The sequence below is a fragment of the Oryza sativa genome, chromosome 3 (genome assembly GCF_034140825.1).
Source record: "Oryza sativa Japonica Group chromosome 3, ASM3414082v1".
Lineage (NCBI taxonomy): Eukaryota > Viridiplantae > Streptophyta > Magnoliopsida > Poales > Poaceae > Oryza > Oryza sativa.
Window position 1 is genome coordinate 2982009 of NC_089037.1, and position 16218 is coordinate 2998226.

General features: G+C 42.4%; 2 protein-coding genes and 1 pseudogene across 2 annotated transcripts; all 3 read left to right on the forward strand.

The window, feature by feature from the left end:
• Positions 1 to 2: 2 nt before the first annotated feature.
• Positions 3 to 1487, forward strand: LOC107280433 (uncharacterized). Its single transcript, XM_015775264.3, has 2 exons — positions 3 to 511; positions 622 to 1487. Exons 1-2 carry the CDS (start codon positions 139 to 141, stop codon positions 1341 to 1343), a joined length of 1095 nt encoding a protein of 364 aa, XP_015630750.1. The 5' UTR covers positions 3 to 138; the 3' UTR covers positions 1344 to 1487.
• Positions 1488 to 6978: 5491 nt separating this feature from the next.
• LOC107280267 (uncharacterized) lies at positions 6979 to 9486 on the forward strand (annotated as a pseudogene).
• Positions 9487 to 12992: 3506 nt separating this feature from the next.
• LOC4331662 (small ribosomal subunit protein uS4y) lies at positions 12993 to 16150 on the forward strand. Its single transcript, XM_015775265.3, has 3 exons — positions 12993 to 13084; positions 14424 to 14805; positions 15681 to 16150. Exons 1-3 carry the CDS (start codon positions 13057 to 13059, stop codon positions 15856 to 15858), a joined length of 588 nt encoding a protein of 195 aa, XP_015630751.1. The 5' UTR covers positions 12993 to 13056; the 3' UTR covers positions 15859 to 16150.
• Positions 16151 to 16218: the final 68 nt, after the last annotated feature.

Consider the following 16218-nt stretch of genomic DNA (forward strand, 5'->3'; position numbering starts at 1 on the left):
AACACCCTTGTTAAGCTTGGAATTTTTGAATGGATTATTCGGAGTTGCGGTGGTACTCCGCATGGATGCGATTTTGCTTATTTTCACACCATTCGGCGCTATACAAGGCAAAACTCCCAATTTGGGTGTGTTAACTTTATGCCACGCTTAAATCGCGGTTGTCCTTGGCCAGTTGTCTCTGTTATGTGGACCAAATGGGGAACTCATTGGCAGTCAAAATGGTTCTATCATAAGATTCCAGCAGATCTGAAAACCATGGAAAAATGCCCTTTTGTGTTTTCTTGTAAATCTTTGAGTGTCATCTCAGATCCAGCTGTTACTTTGTCAAAAGACTTTGCTGACATTCGCCCTCGAATTGAAGAACTTGTCTCTAAATTTAGTGTTCGAGACTTGGTCGAGGAGTTCATTTATCTTGGTATTCGACCTCTTTCTGCCAACTGGACTTTATCTCTTGGTGAAATTCCTGAGGGTTCTAGTTCTTTGCTTCCTCCTTTCGAGATATCTGCGAATAGTAAGTGTTTACCTTGTATATGTATTTTTTATTTCAAGCATTATATATATATATATATGTAATTCATTTTTTTCTTCTTTTTTTCTTCTCTTTTTTTCTTTTTTTTGCAGCAAAAATTGTGAAGGACGTGGATGGGCCAAGCAAGAAATATATTGGCCCTTATACCAAGAAAGAGCATGGCACATATCTTGCGGTTCAGCAAGGTAGAAAACAAAACAGGATTCTAAGTGCCCTCGGCCAAGATATGATGGTTCGAGTTCATCCTGATTTGAAGAAGAAAAAGAAGAAAAACTCGAATATCAATCCAAAAGATGCTGCATCTTCATCTTCTGATAATGAGGAGAATAGCTTGGATGGGGAGTCTGATTCAAGTGATGAATCGTCTGATGACAGCGGCTCCTCTGAGTCGAGCGAACATACTCACACTGCTCCTTTTGTGCAAGAAAACTCGAGTCCTGCTTTGAAGCGTAAAAAGATGCCTTCAAGTTCTCCTGTTGACTCGAACTTGAAAAAAGTTCGAATTGCTCTGGATAGTGATGATGAGGATGAAAACATTCTGTCTTATGAGCTACCTGCTATCAGTGAGATAAGTTCAGTTGAGATTGGGAATGTTTCGAACGTTAATTCTCTTTCAGCTGCAGCTGATTACCTCTCTGCTCCCTTGAACGTTCTTACTTCTGCTGCCAAAGAGGTTGAGGAACCTATTTGCATTGATGCTATTGATGTGGACATGAACCCTGTCAATCCTGTTCAAACAGAGAACGTTCCTGAAGTTGTTAATCTGAATTTCCAATCCAGAAAAAACATAGTTGAAGATCAAGCCACAGAATGACCCCTTCTCCCGAGTTGATAAAAGATATACTTGGTGGTTTCAGCGAGCGATGTTCGAAAAATGGCACTTGGTTGATGGGTTTGCCTGATTTTTGCGCGGATGGGGAGACTAGCAGTCGAGGTTCTAAGTTGTGTCTTGATGACCTTAAGTATCGCTCGTCTCTTCATCAGCTTGGAAATGAAATTGCTCCTAGCCTCATCACTCCGGAGCTTGAAAAGGAATTTTTGGAGCACAATGATCTTATCTCAGCTTGGACGGCTTTTCTTCTTCTTTCTTTTTCTCTAACTCTGCTGGGGTCCATTCTGCCACAAATTTTGCCAACACTTGTGACTTTATCGCTGTTCTTGATGTGTATTTCAAGTCAAAAGGCAAAAGTTCCATAGCCCATTTGGCAATTCTTCCTGCTATTTCCTTGTTCGACAACACCTCTCCTATTGGATAAGTTGATGGTACTGTTATGTCGTGAGATAAGAAATAATGTCTCAATTTTCTTGATGCCATCACAATAGAATATATCATCTTTTCCACTTCTGTATACCTTGTTTTTGGTCCTTGCAATGCTTCGGACATAAAATAAACTGGCATTTGCTTGTTACCCTGTTCTTGTACTAAGACTGCGCTTACTGTCACCAGTGTGGCAGCTACATATAGCAACAAAGGTTCTCCTTTTTGTGGACTTGACAAAGTTGGCATGTTATGAAGGTAATCTTTGAGATCGTCAAAATCTTTTTGGCATTCTTCGTTCCATTCAAAGTTGTTTACCCCTCTTAATGTCTTGAAAAAGGGTAAACCTCTTTCTGCTGATTTGGAAAGAAATCTACTAAGCGAGGCCATTCTCCCTGTTAATCTTTGCATTTCTCTTGTATTTTTGGGTGGCTCCATTCCTATTTTGCACAATTCCTCTTTTGGATACTAAAAACCCAAGTAACTTTCCAGCTCTGACACCAAACACGCACTTTTCAGGATTCAACTTCACTGAAAACTTCCTCAAGTTCTCAAACGTTTCTTGTAAGTCTTTTCCATGTGTAAAAGCTTTCTTACTTTTCACCACAATGTCATCAACATATGCTTCTACGTTTCGGCCAAGTTGATTTGCCAGAACCTTGCATATCAATCTTGCAAATGTGGCACCCGCATTTTTCAGACCAAATGGCATTCTTATGTAGCAGTATGTTCCAAAAGGTGTTATGAATGATGTTTTTTCTTCATCTTCTTTTACCATGAATACCTGGTGATACCCAGAGTAAGCATCAAGAAAACTCATTAGCTTACAACCAGCGGTGGCATCCACTAACTGATCTATTCTTGGGAGTGGAAAATCGTCCTTTGGACATGCCTTGTTTAGATCTGTGAAGTCAATACACATTCTCCACTTCCCATTTGCTTTTTTTTCACCAAAACTGGGTTTGCTAGCCACTCGAGGTGCATAACCTCTCGAATGACTTTAGCCTTCAACAATTTCTCTAGTTCTGCCTTTGCTGCTTGCTGCCTATCTATCGATATCCTTCTTAACTTCTGCTTCTTAGGCTTGTGTTCTGGCTTGATTGCTAAATTGTGTTCAATTAGACTTCTCTCAACTCCTTCAAGTTCTTCCGGTGACCATGCGAAAACATCCGTGTTGGCTTTTACCACTTTTAAGATTTCTTCTTCAACTTCTTTCTCCAAATTTTCTCCTATCAAGATGTATTTTTCAAGTTCATTTTTGTCCAACACTACTTTCTTTGTTTTCCCTTCTGGTACTGGCTTTTGGTTCTTGTTGTACTCTCCTTGTTTTTGTTCAACAATATGTACACCTTTCATATTTGGAGTTCCTTGAAGCTCAAATTTTCTTGCTGCTAATTGACCACCTCGAACGGAGATGACCCCTTTCGGCCCCGGAAGCTTCATACAGATGTAATTGTGGTGTATGATTGCTTCAAAAATGTTGATTGTTGATCTTCCCAAAATGGCGTTGTATTGATATGGCATGTCTACCACATCAAACACGACTTCTTCTCTTCTCTTATTTTCTCCTCCTCCAAACACCACTTGTAATGATATCTTTCCGATTGCATGTACCTGCTGACCACCAAATCCTTGTAAAGGAATTCCTGCATGAGTTAGTCTGTCTTCTGGAATTTGCATTTTCTTAAATGCATCGTAGAAAAGTACATCTGCCGAACTTCCTCCATCGACCAACACCCTTTGCACTTCGCACTGTGTTATTTCCACTGATATTACTAACGGGTCTTGATGGGGGAAAAGTATGCCTTCAGCATCCTCCGGGCCAAACGAGATAACTGTGTTTGAGTAAGCTGGTGGAATTGACTGATAACTTGTGCCCACATGATTTATTTGTCTCACATAAGCTTTTCTCTGTCTTTTTGATTCGACTCCTAAAGATGAACCGCCAGTTATGGCATTTATCACCCTCTTTGGTGCTTCCTCAATGGCTTCTATCTTCATCACTTTTTGTCCTTCCAGCATGTTTTGTCCTCCTTGGACGCCTTCATATTTTCCCTCGTATTGCCTTACATGTTTCTCCATCAAACTTGCCATTTGTCGACATTCTTCTGTTGCGTGATTGCACGGGCCATGTATTTTCTAGAATTTACTGTAACACTCTTCAGTGGAGTGACCTCTAAGTCCATGTGTGTGACAAAACTTTTGTCCACCATTCTCTCCACCTTTTCCTCTTCCATTATTCCACCACATGTTTCTTCCTCTACCAGAGTTCCATCTTTGGCCTTTTCCTCTTCCCTGCTGATTCCATTGATTTTTTCCTTTATGAAAATTGTTCCACTGACCTTTGCCTTTCTCCTCCTGATCAAAATATTCTCCATTGTTACCCTCATCTCTAATGAGATTGTCTTGCTTCTTTTGCTCATTCATGTAGTTGTCTTGCTTATATTTCTTCTATGGCTTACTTGTATTTTCCCCTTTTTGTTCCTCTGCTTGAAATGCTTGCTTGTTTTTGGAAATTTTCTTCCCCAACAGTGCTGCTTCTTCGGCTTGCATTCTTAATCCATCTTCTTCTCCTCTCGCAAAACTTTCCATTCTCTCAAACAAATCTTTTGCAGTTTTTGGTCTATTTCTCGCTAAATCAAACCTAAGAGGTCCAGGCAACAGAGCTCTTTTGGCTGCCGCTATGAGCATCTCATCATCCACTTGTCGGATTTGACATCTTACTCTTGAAAATTTCAAAATGAAACTTCTGATGGTTTCTCCTTGCGTTTGCCGCATAGCATACAAATCATCTGCTTCTTTAGGTTCCTCATAGGCTCCTATAAATCCAGCTCAAAAAGTGTCTCTCATATGTTCCCAAGAATATATTGACATTGGTAGTATTGTTGTATACCATGACAATGCTACTCCTTCTAACATGGTTTGAAGTATTTTTGCTTTTGTGGTATCATCTCCCCCTGCTGCTTCAACTGCTGTTTCATATACCCTCAAATATTCATTGGGATCTGTATCACCCTTGTATTTGGTGATATTTGACAACTTAAAACTTAATGGCCAAGGCGCCATTTGCAGATTTTGGATCAGAGGGCTTTTGGTGTCCACCGCTTTGATTGGTTGAAAATAGGATTGAGTTGTTTGGAATGGGAATGTTTGGTTTGGTAATTGTCCTGTGTATTGCATGTGGTTGGGCATTTGTGGAATGTAGACTTGTTCATTTGTCGCATCTTATTGGGTAAGAAAAGGAGAAAAGGTTTGAATATGTTGACTGGAGTTTTGTGTTGCTTGATTTTGTATGGCATGTGTATGTGGAAAGTTCACTTGAGATGTTTGGATTTGAGGTATATGGATTTGTGGGATTTGTACTTGTGGTATTTGTGTTTGAGTGTTTTGTATCTGGGGTATATGGGTGTATGCTTGGGAAATCTGAGCGTGAGTTGTGTGGTTTTGAGGATTTTGTGTTTGGTTTTGGTATATCTGGTATGGAATCTGAGAAGGATGAATTTGAGTTGAAAAGTGAATTTGGTTGGGATGTTGGATAGGAATTCGGTTTTGAGAAATTTGAGCTTGGGTGGAAAGTTATGTTTGAGTATTTTGGATTTGGGTGGGGTTTTGCATTTGAGGGATTTGTTGGGTGGGGTTTTGCATTTGAAGGATTTGTTGGGTGGGAACTTGTATTTTGATAATTTGGGCTTGAGGAATCTCTTCTGCTAACTTCACGACTTGAGGATCTCCAGCTAAAGTATCTCCTTGATGAGTGTTTTCTGCCAAGTTTGGTTGTTTTCCATCAGCCTCTTATGTCTCCAGTTGATCACCAGATCCACTTGCTCCAATTGCTTGACTGTGCAAAGCCTGGAGTCTTTGTAGCTCTCTCTATAGTCCTTCGTATTGTTCTTTGCTTATCATAACAGCCCCTTGTGCTTGTGCCATTTCGGCAAGTTCCACTTCACTTGTGGTTGTTTTCCCCGCTTCCTCCTTTGAGGGATTCGCAGTTTCCTTTTCCTGACTTGTTCCGCCCACTTCTCTTCAAGCGTTTTTGTTACGTTCGCAATATCACTTTGCTCAAATGCTCTTTCAAACTCCTTCTCAAGTTCCTTCTCAAGTGCTATTGTCCCACTTGCAAAAGTGTCAGTGTAACGAATTGGCACAGTTTTCGGTCTCTGAGAACGTCGCATTTACCACTTGGGCCCACTCCAATGGAGACTTTACGTCCCCACGGACGGCGCCACTGTCACGACCTTAGGGCACGAACAGAGTTGGGGGTAAACGGGAAAGTGTAGATTCCCGTTTACCCTGAGAGTGAGCCCAAAAGTAGATGTCAGGATGTATATAAGGTACTTTTTCTCTATTTCATTGTGTTCTTGCTACAGGACTCTGGTCGGCCTTTTATAGTGTTTGACCATGACCACAAATATTTACATCTTTGTCATCATGGGCTTACATAAAGTTACCGTATTACCCCTAGTGATCCATAGGCCCTAGGGGTATAATAGTACTTTGCTAGTGGTCCCTAGGCGACATCTGGTGCCAGCTGGTTAGAGTAGTCGAAGTGGTCCCCACGATTATTTTCCTCGAATGAGTCAACTGCTCGATAAGACTTTTCCTTCTTTTCTTGTTATTTCAGCTGTCTTGGCCGCACCAGAGAACTCGAATATACTTTCCCATTATCTTGGCGCCTTGTCACTCCATAGGAACCTGCTCGGATACAACTATTAGGAAAAATAATGTCAGGTGGATGAAGTTGGCTCGAATACATCTGTCTACTTGACATTAACTCGAATGTACTTTTCCTCATAACGCTGTTTCCTTTGGGTAAAAACATGTCCTAAAAGAACTTTTCTATAAAGAGGAGAACTTCATTCGAGTTTTTATATTTTAGGGGAAACTCTCTGAGTATTTTATCTTTAAGTAGGCTTTTTGGGCGAAATGTGTTTTTGGCCAATTTTTTTTTTTTTTGGGGGGGAGGGGGCAAAGTTTACCCCTTGCTTAGAGCTGGGACTTGGGCCATGCTTTATCAAGCCGGCCCAAGGCATGATGGCCCGGTACGATAGAAAGCACGGTCCGACACGGCCCGTAAATGGGCTGGGCCGGCACGGCCCGTACGTGAGCCGTGCCTGGGCCTGGACAACGGGCACGACGGGCGGCACGGCACGGCACGACCACTGGGCCGTGCTTGGGCCGGCACGGTACGCGAATGGCTGCTGCAGCACGAGGTCATCAGTCATCACCCATCCACGGTCAAATTTCCTATGCAGCCAGCAGGTAGCAGCAAGTAGCAGCTCGTTTTCTTCATCGGCTCATCGGTAGCACGTAGCAGCAACCAGCAAGGCCAGCAGCCCAGCAGGCCAGCACTAGCATTTGGCAAGATTGTTGGCTGACTCACGCCGCCGCGCCGGTGGGCTACGTCGCCGCGACGAGCCGACGAGGAGGAGCAGGATGGGTGTGGCTGTCACTGCCGCGTCGCCGCGACGGGACGACGAAGCCGCAAGCCACCGCTGCCGCGTCGCCGCCAGAGTTTCTTCTCAGCGCAGCCGGCCTGCTCCCATCTTTTGGGCCGTGCTTGTGCCGGCCCGGCACGAATAGGCCCGTCGGGCCATTGGGCTGTGCTTGGGCCGCGTCCTGAAGAGGCCGTGCTGGCACGGCACGGCACGACGAGTGGGGCGTGCTGGGCCGACACGGCCCAATTTGGCACGAAGCACACTGGGCCGTGCCGTGCTAGCTCTGCACGGCCCAAGTCCCAGCTTTTTGTGAGCGGTGAGTTTCTTCTCACCGTTGCACTATACTGCAACCCTGATCTCACCACCCAGTTCTTCAATCTCCCGCCAGATTTTCTTTGTGAGCTGTGAATAGACATTTTTTAGATCTGAAAATAGGCACCACATTGGCACTCTCAGTACTAAAGGACTACACGACCACGTGAAATCCAGGTACGCTAGATGCTTATCATTAGCATAGAAACAGTAGTAGCTATGACCATACAATGTTCTAACATGCCTACATGAAAAAAACAGTTGCAAAAAAGTAACAAACAGGCTTCGACCATTTTGGCATTTTTGGGGGAATACATGTTGCCTATTCTAATGCAGGGAAATTACGAGTTCACTTGGTCACCCTGCAACTGCAAGCATTATTTAGTTCTTGTCATGCATTGTTTAGATATAGTACGGAAACATACACCTTTCCTCTGTCAGGTGCACCCTCCTCCCTTTTTCAAAAATGTAAAGAGATATCAATACAAGTTTACAAGTGTTCTGCAATTATATGGTTCAATTCATGCCATTGCTGTGTGATAAAAGGTTTGTAGGATTTTTAATAATGCAATTGTGATTTTTAGCATTGCATATTTTGGTTTGGATGGTGATTACAACATAATGGTAAGGAAGAAAGATCTGTTAGTTCATGCTTGCTCTAATATCTCTCCCTCCCTTTGGCTTGCACAAATTTATGATTGGTTAGCATGATACATTGACTGATTAAATTCCTTGGTCTCTCCATCTTATATTTTTGCAGGCTTCCTTTTTGGCCATCCATGAAATTGATCTTTATTTGCTGGCCTGTCTTGCCATATTTCAGCGGTGCAGCCTATGTGTACCAAAATTATGTGATATCTGTGTTTATAAAGAACCAGATAGTAAATATTTGGTATATCCCTCAGAGAAAAAGGGTCTTTCCGGTAAATTTGATGACTTCCTCACGGCACTTGATAAGTTTATTGAAGAAAATGGACCTGAAGATCTCAATAAACTGACAAAGAAGGTACCTGAGTCAAAATTTAGTTACATATTTCCCCATTTCATGCACTATACAATTGTGAAAATTGAAAAAGGCTCTACTTTGAACTTCATGCACTAGTCTATGTGCTCTTTCATGTTGTATATAATTAGCTATGATCCTGAAGTCATGGTGCTCACTGTTATCTGTGATGCCTAATCTAAACAGTCTGGCAAATCATCGAAAGATTCAAAGTCATGAAAGGAATCCCGGTATTCGAAGTCATCAAAGGAATCCAGGGAATCAAAGCCGTCAAAAGATTCAAAACAACCGAAGCCACCAAAAATTTTGAAAGAGTCAAAAGCCATCGAACTCGAAAGAAGATATGAAGGCGGCGAAGGATTCAGAAGAACAAAATAAGGTACCGAAAGACTCGAAGATACTGAAAAGCGCAAGAAAGGCTCAGAAGAACAAGGTTCACTAAAGGATTCAGATGAACTTGAACAAAAGAGCAACAAGAGTGTGGCATTTGAGCCGGAGAAGGAATTGAAGTGTGACTGCTATCCAACCTCTGCTTATCAGAGCACATATCCGAAACACAACTCATGGAGCCTCTTTGCTGCCTCATGATCTTTGAGGATGAATAGTTACTGCAACTAGAGGTCTCTAGACATGTAACCCCTGAACTCAACAAATATATTTTTCGTTGCAGTCTTGATCATGTCAACTTACTTGATCATTGCATTTCTTTTACGGGCCAAAGAAGAAAAATTCAGCCCGGTGTAGAGAGCCTCTTTGATTAGGTAGCAGTCTCCAGGAGCCATTTCATCAAGAAAGCAAGGAAAATGGAACTCACCTCCTTGTCACAAGTTTGTCCTATGTCAATTGTTATGACATGTCATCATGTAACATATTTCTCCAATATACACCAGTAGATGAGTAATGTAGAAATCTGCCATGTTTGGTTGGTGATGAAATGATGATGCTTTTTTTTTCCCTGAAGCTGTAAACCTTGTCTAGTTGGTAGAATTGAGACCATATCAATCAGCATTGCATCCTAACCCTCTCTGGTTGATTATCTGGAATCGTTTCCTTCTGTTGATGAATGCCCGGATTTTGTTGTTTATAAAAGAGGGCTGCTATATACCGGTATCCCGATGAAAAACAGGATAATTCTGAAACCAACACAGTATCGCGCGAGCGCGTCAACAAAAACAGGAACAGAAACGTATCGTACCAGTGCTCACCGCCCCGCCTGAATCATCCCGACGAATCCTCCTCCGGAATCGCGCGCCCGTGTGCAATTCCTCGCCGGCGCGAGCTCCTCCGCAACCCGACGAAGCGCGATTCCTCACCGGCGTGAGCTCCTCCGCATCCCGACGAATCAGCCTCGGAATCGCGCGTCCTCGCCGGCGCGAGCTCCTCCGCAACCCAACGAATCCTCCTCAGAATCGCGCACCTCCGTGCGCGATTCCTCGTCGGCGCGAGCTCCTCCACAACCCGATGAATCCTCCTAGGAATCAAGCGCCTCCGTGCGTGATTCCTCGCCGGCGCGAGCTCCTCCGCATCCCGAAGATTCATCCGCGGAATCGCGCGCCTCCATGCTTGTTTTCTCGGCTGATTCCATCGGCGCACACGTCGTCAGCCAATTTCCTCTGCAATCCGGCGTCTTATGTGATTGCTGAAATTTTTCACACAAGTAGCACATGATTCTTGTGGTTTTCAAAGATGATACTCTATTAGGATCATGTGATACTCTTGAGGATCACATGGTACTCTTGTAGGATCACATGGTACTCTTGTTATCTTGTAGGATCATGTGATACCTCTATAGCATCACATGGTTCTCCTCAAAAAAGTATCATTAAGTTTGATACATGTGAGATATTACACATGATCTTACTTAGGTATCATGTCTTCTAACATGATCCCTATGGGTTTCACAGATGGTACTTAATGGTGTGATACTTTACAAGTATCACACATGATCCTACTAAAAATATTATCATTAAGTGTGATACATGTGAGGTATCACAGATGATCCTACTTAGGGATCTTGTCTTTTAACATAATCCTACTTGGGTATCATGTATCCTACTTAGGTATCATGTATTCTAACATGATCCCAATAGGTTTCACAAATGCTACTTAATGGCGTGATACTTATCACACATGATCCTACTCAAAAAAGTATCATTAAGTGTGATACATGTGAGGTATCACACATGATCCTACTTAGGTATCATGTCTTCTAACATGATCCTACTTAGGTATCATGTCCTCTAACATGATCTCTATGGGTTTCACAGATGATACTTAGTAGGATGGTGTGATACTTTACATGTACCACACATGATTCTACTTGGGTATCATCTCTGGTAACATGATCCCTGTGAGGTTTCAGATATGATACTTTAGTAGGATGGTGTGATACCTGTGAAGTATCATACATGATCCTACCCAGGAAAATCATCTATCATGATACATGGGTAGGTAGGATCATGTGATACATGAGTTTCATTATGATTGATACATGTGAAGTATCACATGATCCTATCCAATATCGATGTCTTGTAAAGTGGTTCCCTACTGGTTTCACATATGATACTTGAGTAGGATCATGTGAACTCTGGGAGGTATCATGATCCTCCTCAGTATCATTTCCTCAGGTTTCATATGATACTGAACTCGATTTCATTGTGTACAACGTACTCAAACTATATATAGTCCACAGAAAAGGTCTACCCAATATAATCCACTTCTTTACCAACATATCTGTACATGAAAACAGTAGCCACATACAGAGTTCATGTCTTTGATTGTTGTGCCCCTCGCAACCTTCCAGTTCAAGACAAAAATAGTAGCTACATACACAATTCTGAAACTTGACTTGTTACATATGTTGGTTGGGGGAGAGGGAGGGAGGGGGCTACAAAAATGGCCTAAGCACACATCCGACACTGCTTGAACCGAATAAGCATATTGGTTCTGAAGCTTAGAAACGACGTTTTGGATGTAAGTCGTTGAAGCGATGGTACAGTAACCTTTTGCATAGCTTACTACGATATTCTTTCATGTAGTCCTGCATAGATGACAAGAATGAGCAGTGTTAGATTTGTCAAAGTGGGGGTGAAGCTGAGCCCTTGTTCAACCTTGGAGAGCACCTTGTCTTCTTTGAAACATGCATGAAATCGGATTCGCTTGGAGCAGGTGGCAATGCCATTTCAACTCTGTGCACATGTGTGAAAGGACAAAGAAAATATCATTTCAATGGTGATTCATCCTCGATTGAACAAAAGTATCAAATCATTTTAAAACAGAAAACACCCATGTAGCCACTAAGATATGCAAACATCAACAGAAAAAAAAAATCCAAATCATCTGCATCTATGACTCAGCTGCATCTGCCAACTTTGTCACCACGCACTGCCCTCTATGACAAAGAGGATAACAATTGACAAGCAAAGCGTGCCCGGAACTAGAAGCTAGCAACCGAGTGATGCGGATTTCTCTGATTTTGTTTACACTTCAGTTCACCCAAAAAAAATCCTACTAGTTGAATGGAGATTTCTCTGTTTTAAGACAGTGTGTACTTGTTAACGGCAAAATTGCTTGCTCCAAGCAATACTTGTTACAGCTAGAAGCATTTCAAGCGATCTATTCCAATTCGAACATTTTGCTGCAAATATCATATCAAGTATCATATGATTCAGCACATACACACATCCCTCACCTCTGCTACAAACACCCCCAGTGAATGAACAAAAACACACAGAAAAAAGAGAGAGAGTATTAGCTTACTTTGATTTCAATTTGGATGTGATATGATGAGCCCCATCCAAAGATTAGTGATTCAACAAACCCTAGAAAATGCAAAAATGAAGAGATGTTAAATCAAAATCAGGAAATCGATGAAAAAAGAGGAATGAGAGAAAGGGGTATCGTGCGCACCGGCTCTGCCGCAGATGCCACCGGCTCCGCCGCAGACACCGCCGCCACAGCCGCCACCACCACGCTCACGCCACTCTCCCTCTCTGGCACAACTGACCTTGTGCGCATCGGCGCCGCTGAAGAGGAGGAGCCGCAAGAAGGCTCCGCCGCCGGCGACTCCGCCGCCGCAGCCATGCTCGTGACGATTTGGGAGCTGCAGGTGTCTGTTTGGGAGTGACTCAATGTTTCTCGAGTGTGTGTATCTGATCCGTGAGGGTGTGTGTTTGATCCGTGGGAAATTGTCCTGTCCGGGACCGACTCGAAACAGTATACCGGTGACTAGCATTTCTGTTATAAAAATAAGGAAAAAAGAACGAGAAAAAGACCATTTAACGAGCGGTGTAAATATGGCCCCTGCACCGAAGGCCCATTCGATATGTGGGCCTAATTCCCACCCGTCCGTTAATGGGCCGGGAAATCTCGGCCCATTTAACCTAGCCCTAAAGCTAGGGTTTCCTCTCGCCGCCGCACTATAAACGCGCTCTCCTCCTCACTCCTCCTCCCCTCGAGAAACCAAAGCTCCAGCAATCGGCGGCGGCGGCGGCGGCCCGTGAGAGGCGGTCCGGCGACGATGGTTCACGTCAGCTTCTACCGCAACTGTGCGTAGCTCCTCCTCCTCCTCCTCTCCCTCTCTCTCGTCCAAGAACGGCGGGCCTTACCTGTTGTGTTCTTCGTCGTCGTCTTGGTTGGTGCTAGTGCGATTTGACGCAGCGAGAGAATGTTCTCCTTTTATTTTCCCTCTTCTCTTGCTTATGTGTCTTAGTTGATTAGCGAGTGTCGGTTAGGTGATTAGGCGATGGCTGGTTCGGTTGGCGAGATGATCTGGATCAAGATTTGCCTCGATGCGTTCTGTTCCCGTAGCTTTGTTCATTTTCTCGTTTCCACTGCGTTGGATCCGTATCTATGCCGATTAGTTCGTGCTGATTTCGACTGACTGCGCATTCTGTAGTTGAAACTTGTGTGTGGTCCGGATTTAATTTCGAGATATGTAGTAGATTATTTGGGGGTTCTAACTAGAATGCTAATATGTGTTGTATAGTACTGAGGAATGAGGACATGTTTTACTCTGGCATTTGGTATTATGTAGCTCGAAAATGTTTATTTCTGTTATGGTACAAAATTTGATAATTTACCGGTTTTAAGGACTGGAAATATGATATTCATTAACTAGAGTTTTTTGTTCTCAAATACTCTGTTTGATCACTCATTTTGGTGGAATGGAGTTATGCATAAGCTTGTGAATTTTTTTATGAAAATGAATAATGGCGCTTAATATAGAGGACTATATACTTGTAATGCACTAACTGTATGTTTGTCCATAGAGTGATCCATCGAGAACTATATTTGTTAATTTTTTTTAAAATTTCTGTGTAAGTTGTAGTATACTAATTGCATTCTATATGTATATTTTCTTAAATATATTATATGATAGTCCCTGATAAGATCTTTCAAGTATTGTCGCTTTAGGTCATGAATTCCATTTTACAGCAGGACAAATAATTTAGGTATGTATGATATGGGCAACCAGGGATAACACAGCAAAACTAAATCTGGCATGTAAGCTATTCTTGGGTTAATCAGACACAATGTTATGAATTGTTTTTTAAATCCTTGTCAAACATGGTTGTATATCTGAAGCTCTTAGTATTTACTGTACACAAGATCCCTACTACTATTTGTCTTGAATATCCATACTATTATTGGGCGTAATCTCAACAACTACTGTAGTTTTCTTTATTTGTATTGTTGCATTGTCTTTCCGGGTTGTGTGTGCAGTTTCTTTCTTGCTTTGTATATTTTTGGGGTCAGGATATAAGGAATTTGGGACTGTAGGGCTTCTTTCTATGTTATTGTTTGGTTCCTCATGAACAACTATGCTATCTGCAGTGGTTTCTTTCTCTGTCATGTGTTGTGAACAAATTTATTACTTCATTGCAGATGGTAAGACATTCAAGAAGCCACGTCGCCCTTACGAGAAGGAGCGTCTTGATGCAGAGCTGAAGCTAGTGGGTGAGTATGGACTGAGGTGCAAGCGTGAGCTGTGGCGTGTTCAGTATGCTTTGAGCCGTATCCGTAACAATGCAAGGCATCTGCTCACACTTGATGAGAAGAATCCACGCCGCATCTTTGAGGGTGAGGCACTGCTTCGCCGCATGAACCGTTATGGGCTCCTTGCTGATGGGCAGAACAAGCTTGATTATGTCCTTGCCCTCACTGTTGAGAACTTCCTCGCAAGGCGTCTTCAGACTCTTGTCTTCAAGGCTGGCATGGCCAAGTCCATCCACCATGCTCGTGTCCTGATCAGGCAACGCCACATCAGGTATGATGATTTAACTACTACAGATCTCCTGTCTTGTAAATGGGTAAATATGAAGCTCTAACCTTTATATTACAATTTCCATGTCTCAGTATGTTCTCTCTTTAGTTTCAATTCCCAAGTATGCTTCTATATGATTTTTCTACAGCAGCATGGAAGCTGTATCATTCTCTCATAGTAATCGTTCATTGTATATTCATCATTTCTCTTGATCTAGCATTGTGTAGGCAGAGCTAAAATGTCATTTTAGGCACAACACATGCTCTATTAGCTGAAAGCTGAAGGCCATAATATATTAGTATTGGTCCTGTACTCCTGTTAACTTCCCATCATTTGAGTGTGCAGATGCTTTCAAGTTAGTCTTTTTCGTGCATTTGATACTCTTGTTGGGCTTGTCAATGTCGCATTTGAGAGTGTTAGTCTTTTCATATGTAGATATTACCTGTGATGTTTAACTTTGAACAAGCAATTTGGCACGCACCACTTGCTGTTGCTGTAGTTCGTTACTTTACATGATGTTCCTTTACATCAATGTTCCTTTACAAGTGTTACTCTTTTCATATGTACATATTGCCTGTGATGTTTAACTTTGAACAAGCAATTTGGCACGCACCACTTGCTGTTGCTGTAGTTCGTTACATGCCTGCTGCAGTGTTATAATTCTAGATTAGCGATGATGAGACCATTTGGCAACTTCACATGATTTTGTCCTGAAAAAGGCTACTGCCACAACATTCTTTAATGCACTCTAAAGTTACTACTATTTTAGAGGACTTGTCGACCATAAGTTGAACATGATGTTGCTATTGCTAATATTTTTTTCCAAGTTGATAGCCTTTCTGAAGTTCATTCATTAAAGTTTCAAAATCACTGTGCAGGGTCGGCAGGCAAATTGTCAACATCCCGTCGTTCATGGTGAGGGTTGAGTCTGAGAAGCACATTGACTTCTCACTGACAAGCCCATTCGGTGGAGGCCCCCCTGGTAGGGTGAAGAGGAAGAACCAGAAGAAGGCAAGTGGCGGTGGCGGTGACGGTGAGGAGGAAGATGAGGAATGAGAACAGAAGTTTGCAACTAGTTGTTTCCGTAATGATCATAAAACTCTGTGCTGAGTAACTAGGCCCAAATTCTGTAGCTTGCCTATCTGGGATTCAGAATTCAAGCAGGTTGTGCTTCAGGTGTTGGTTTATGTTAACCCTTTTTGGCATTATGTTAGGTATAGACTTGTGGTTAATGCTGTTTTATGGATTCGTTTCATGGTAATCCTCATCGTACCAGTGCGCTTGAACTAGTGATACTCACTCGTACCAATGCTGTTTTTAATGTTTTTATGGATTCGAAGTTGCAACATGGATTATGGAGTTGTTAAGATTAATTTAGTAGCGTCTCAGGTAATATTTACATGTTCAGACCAAAAG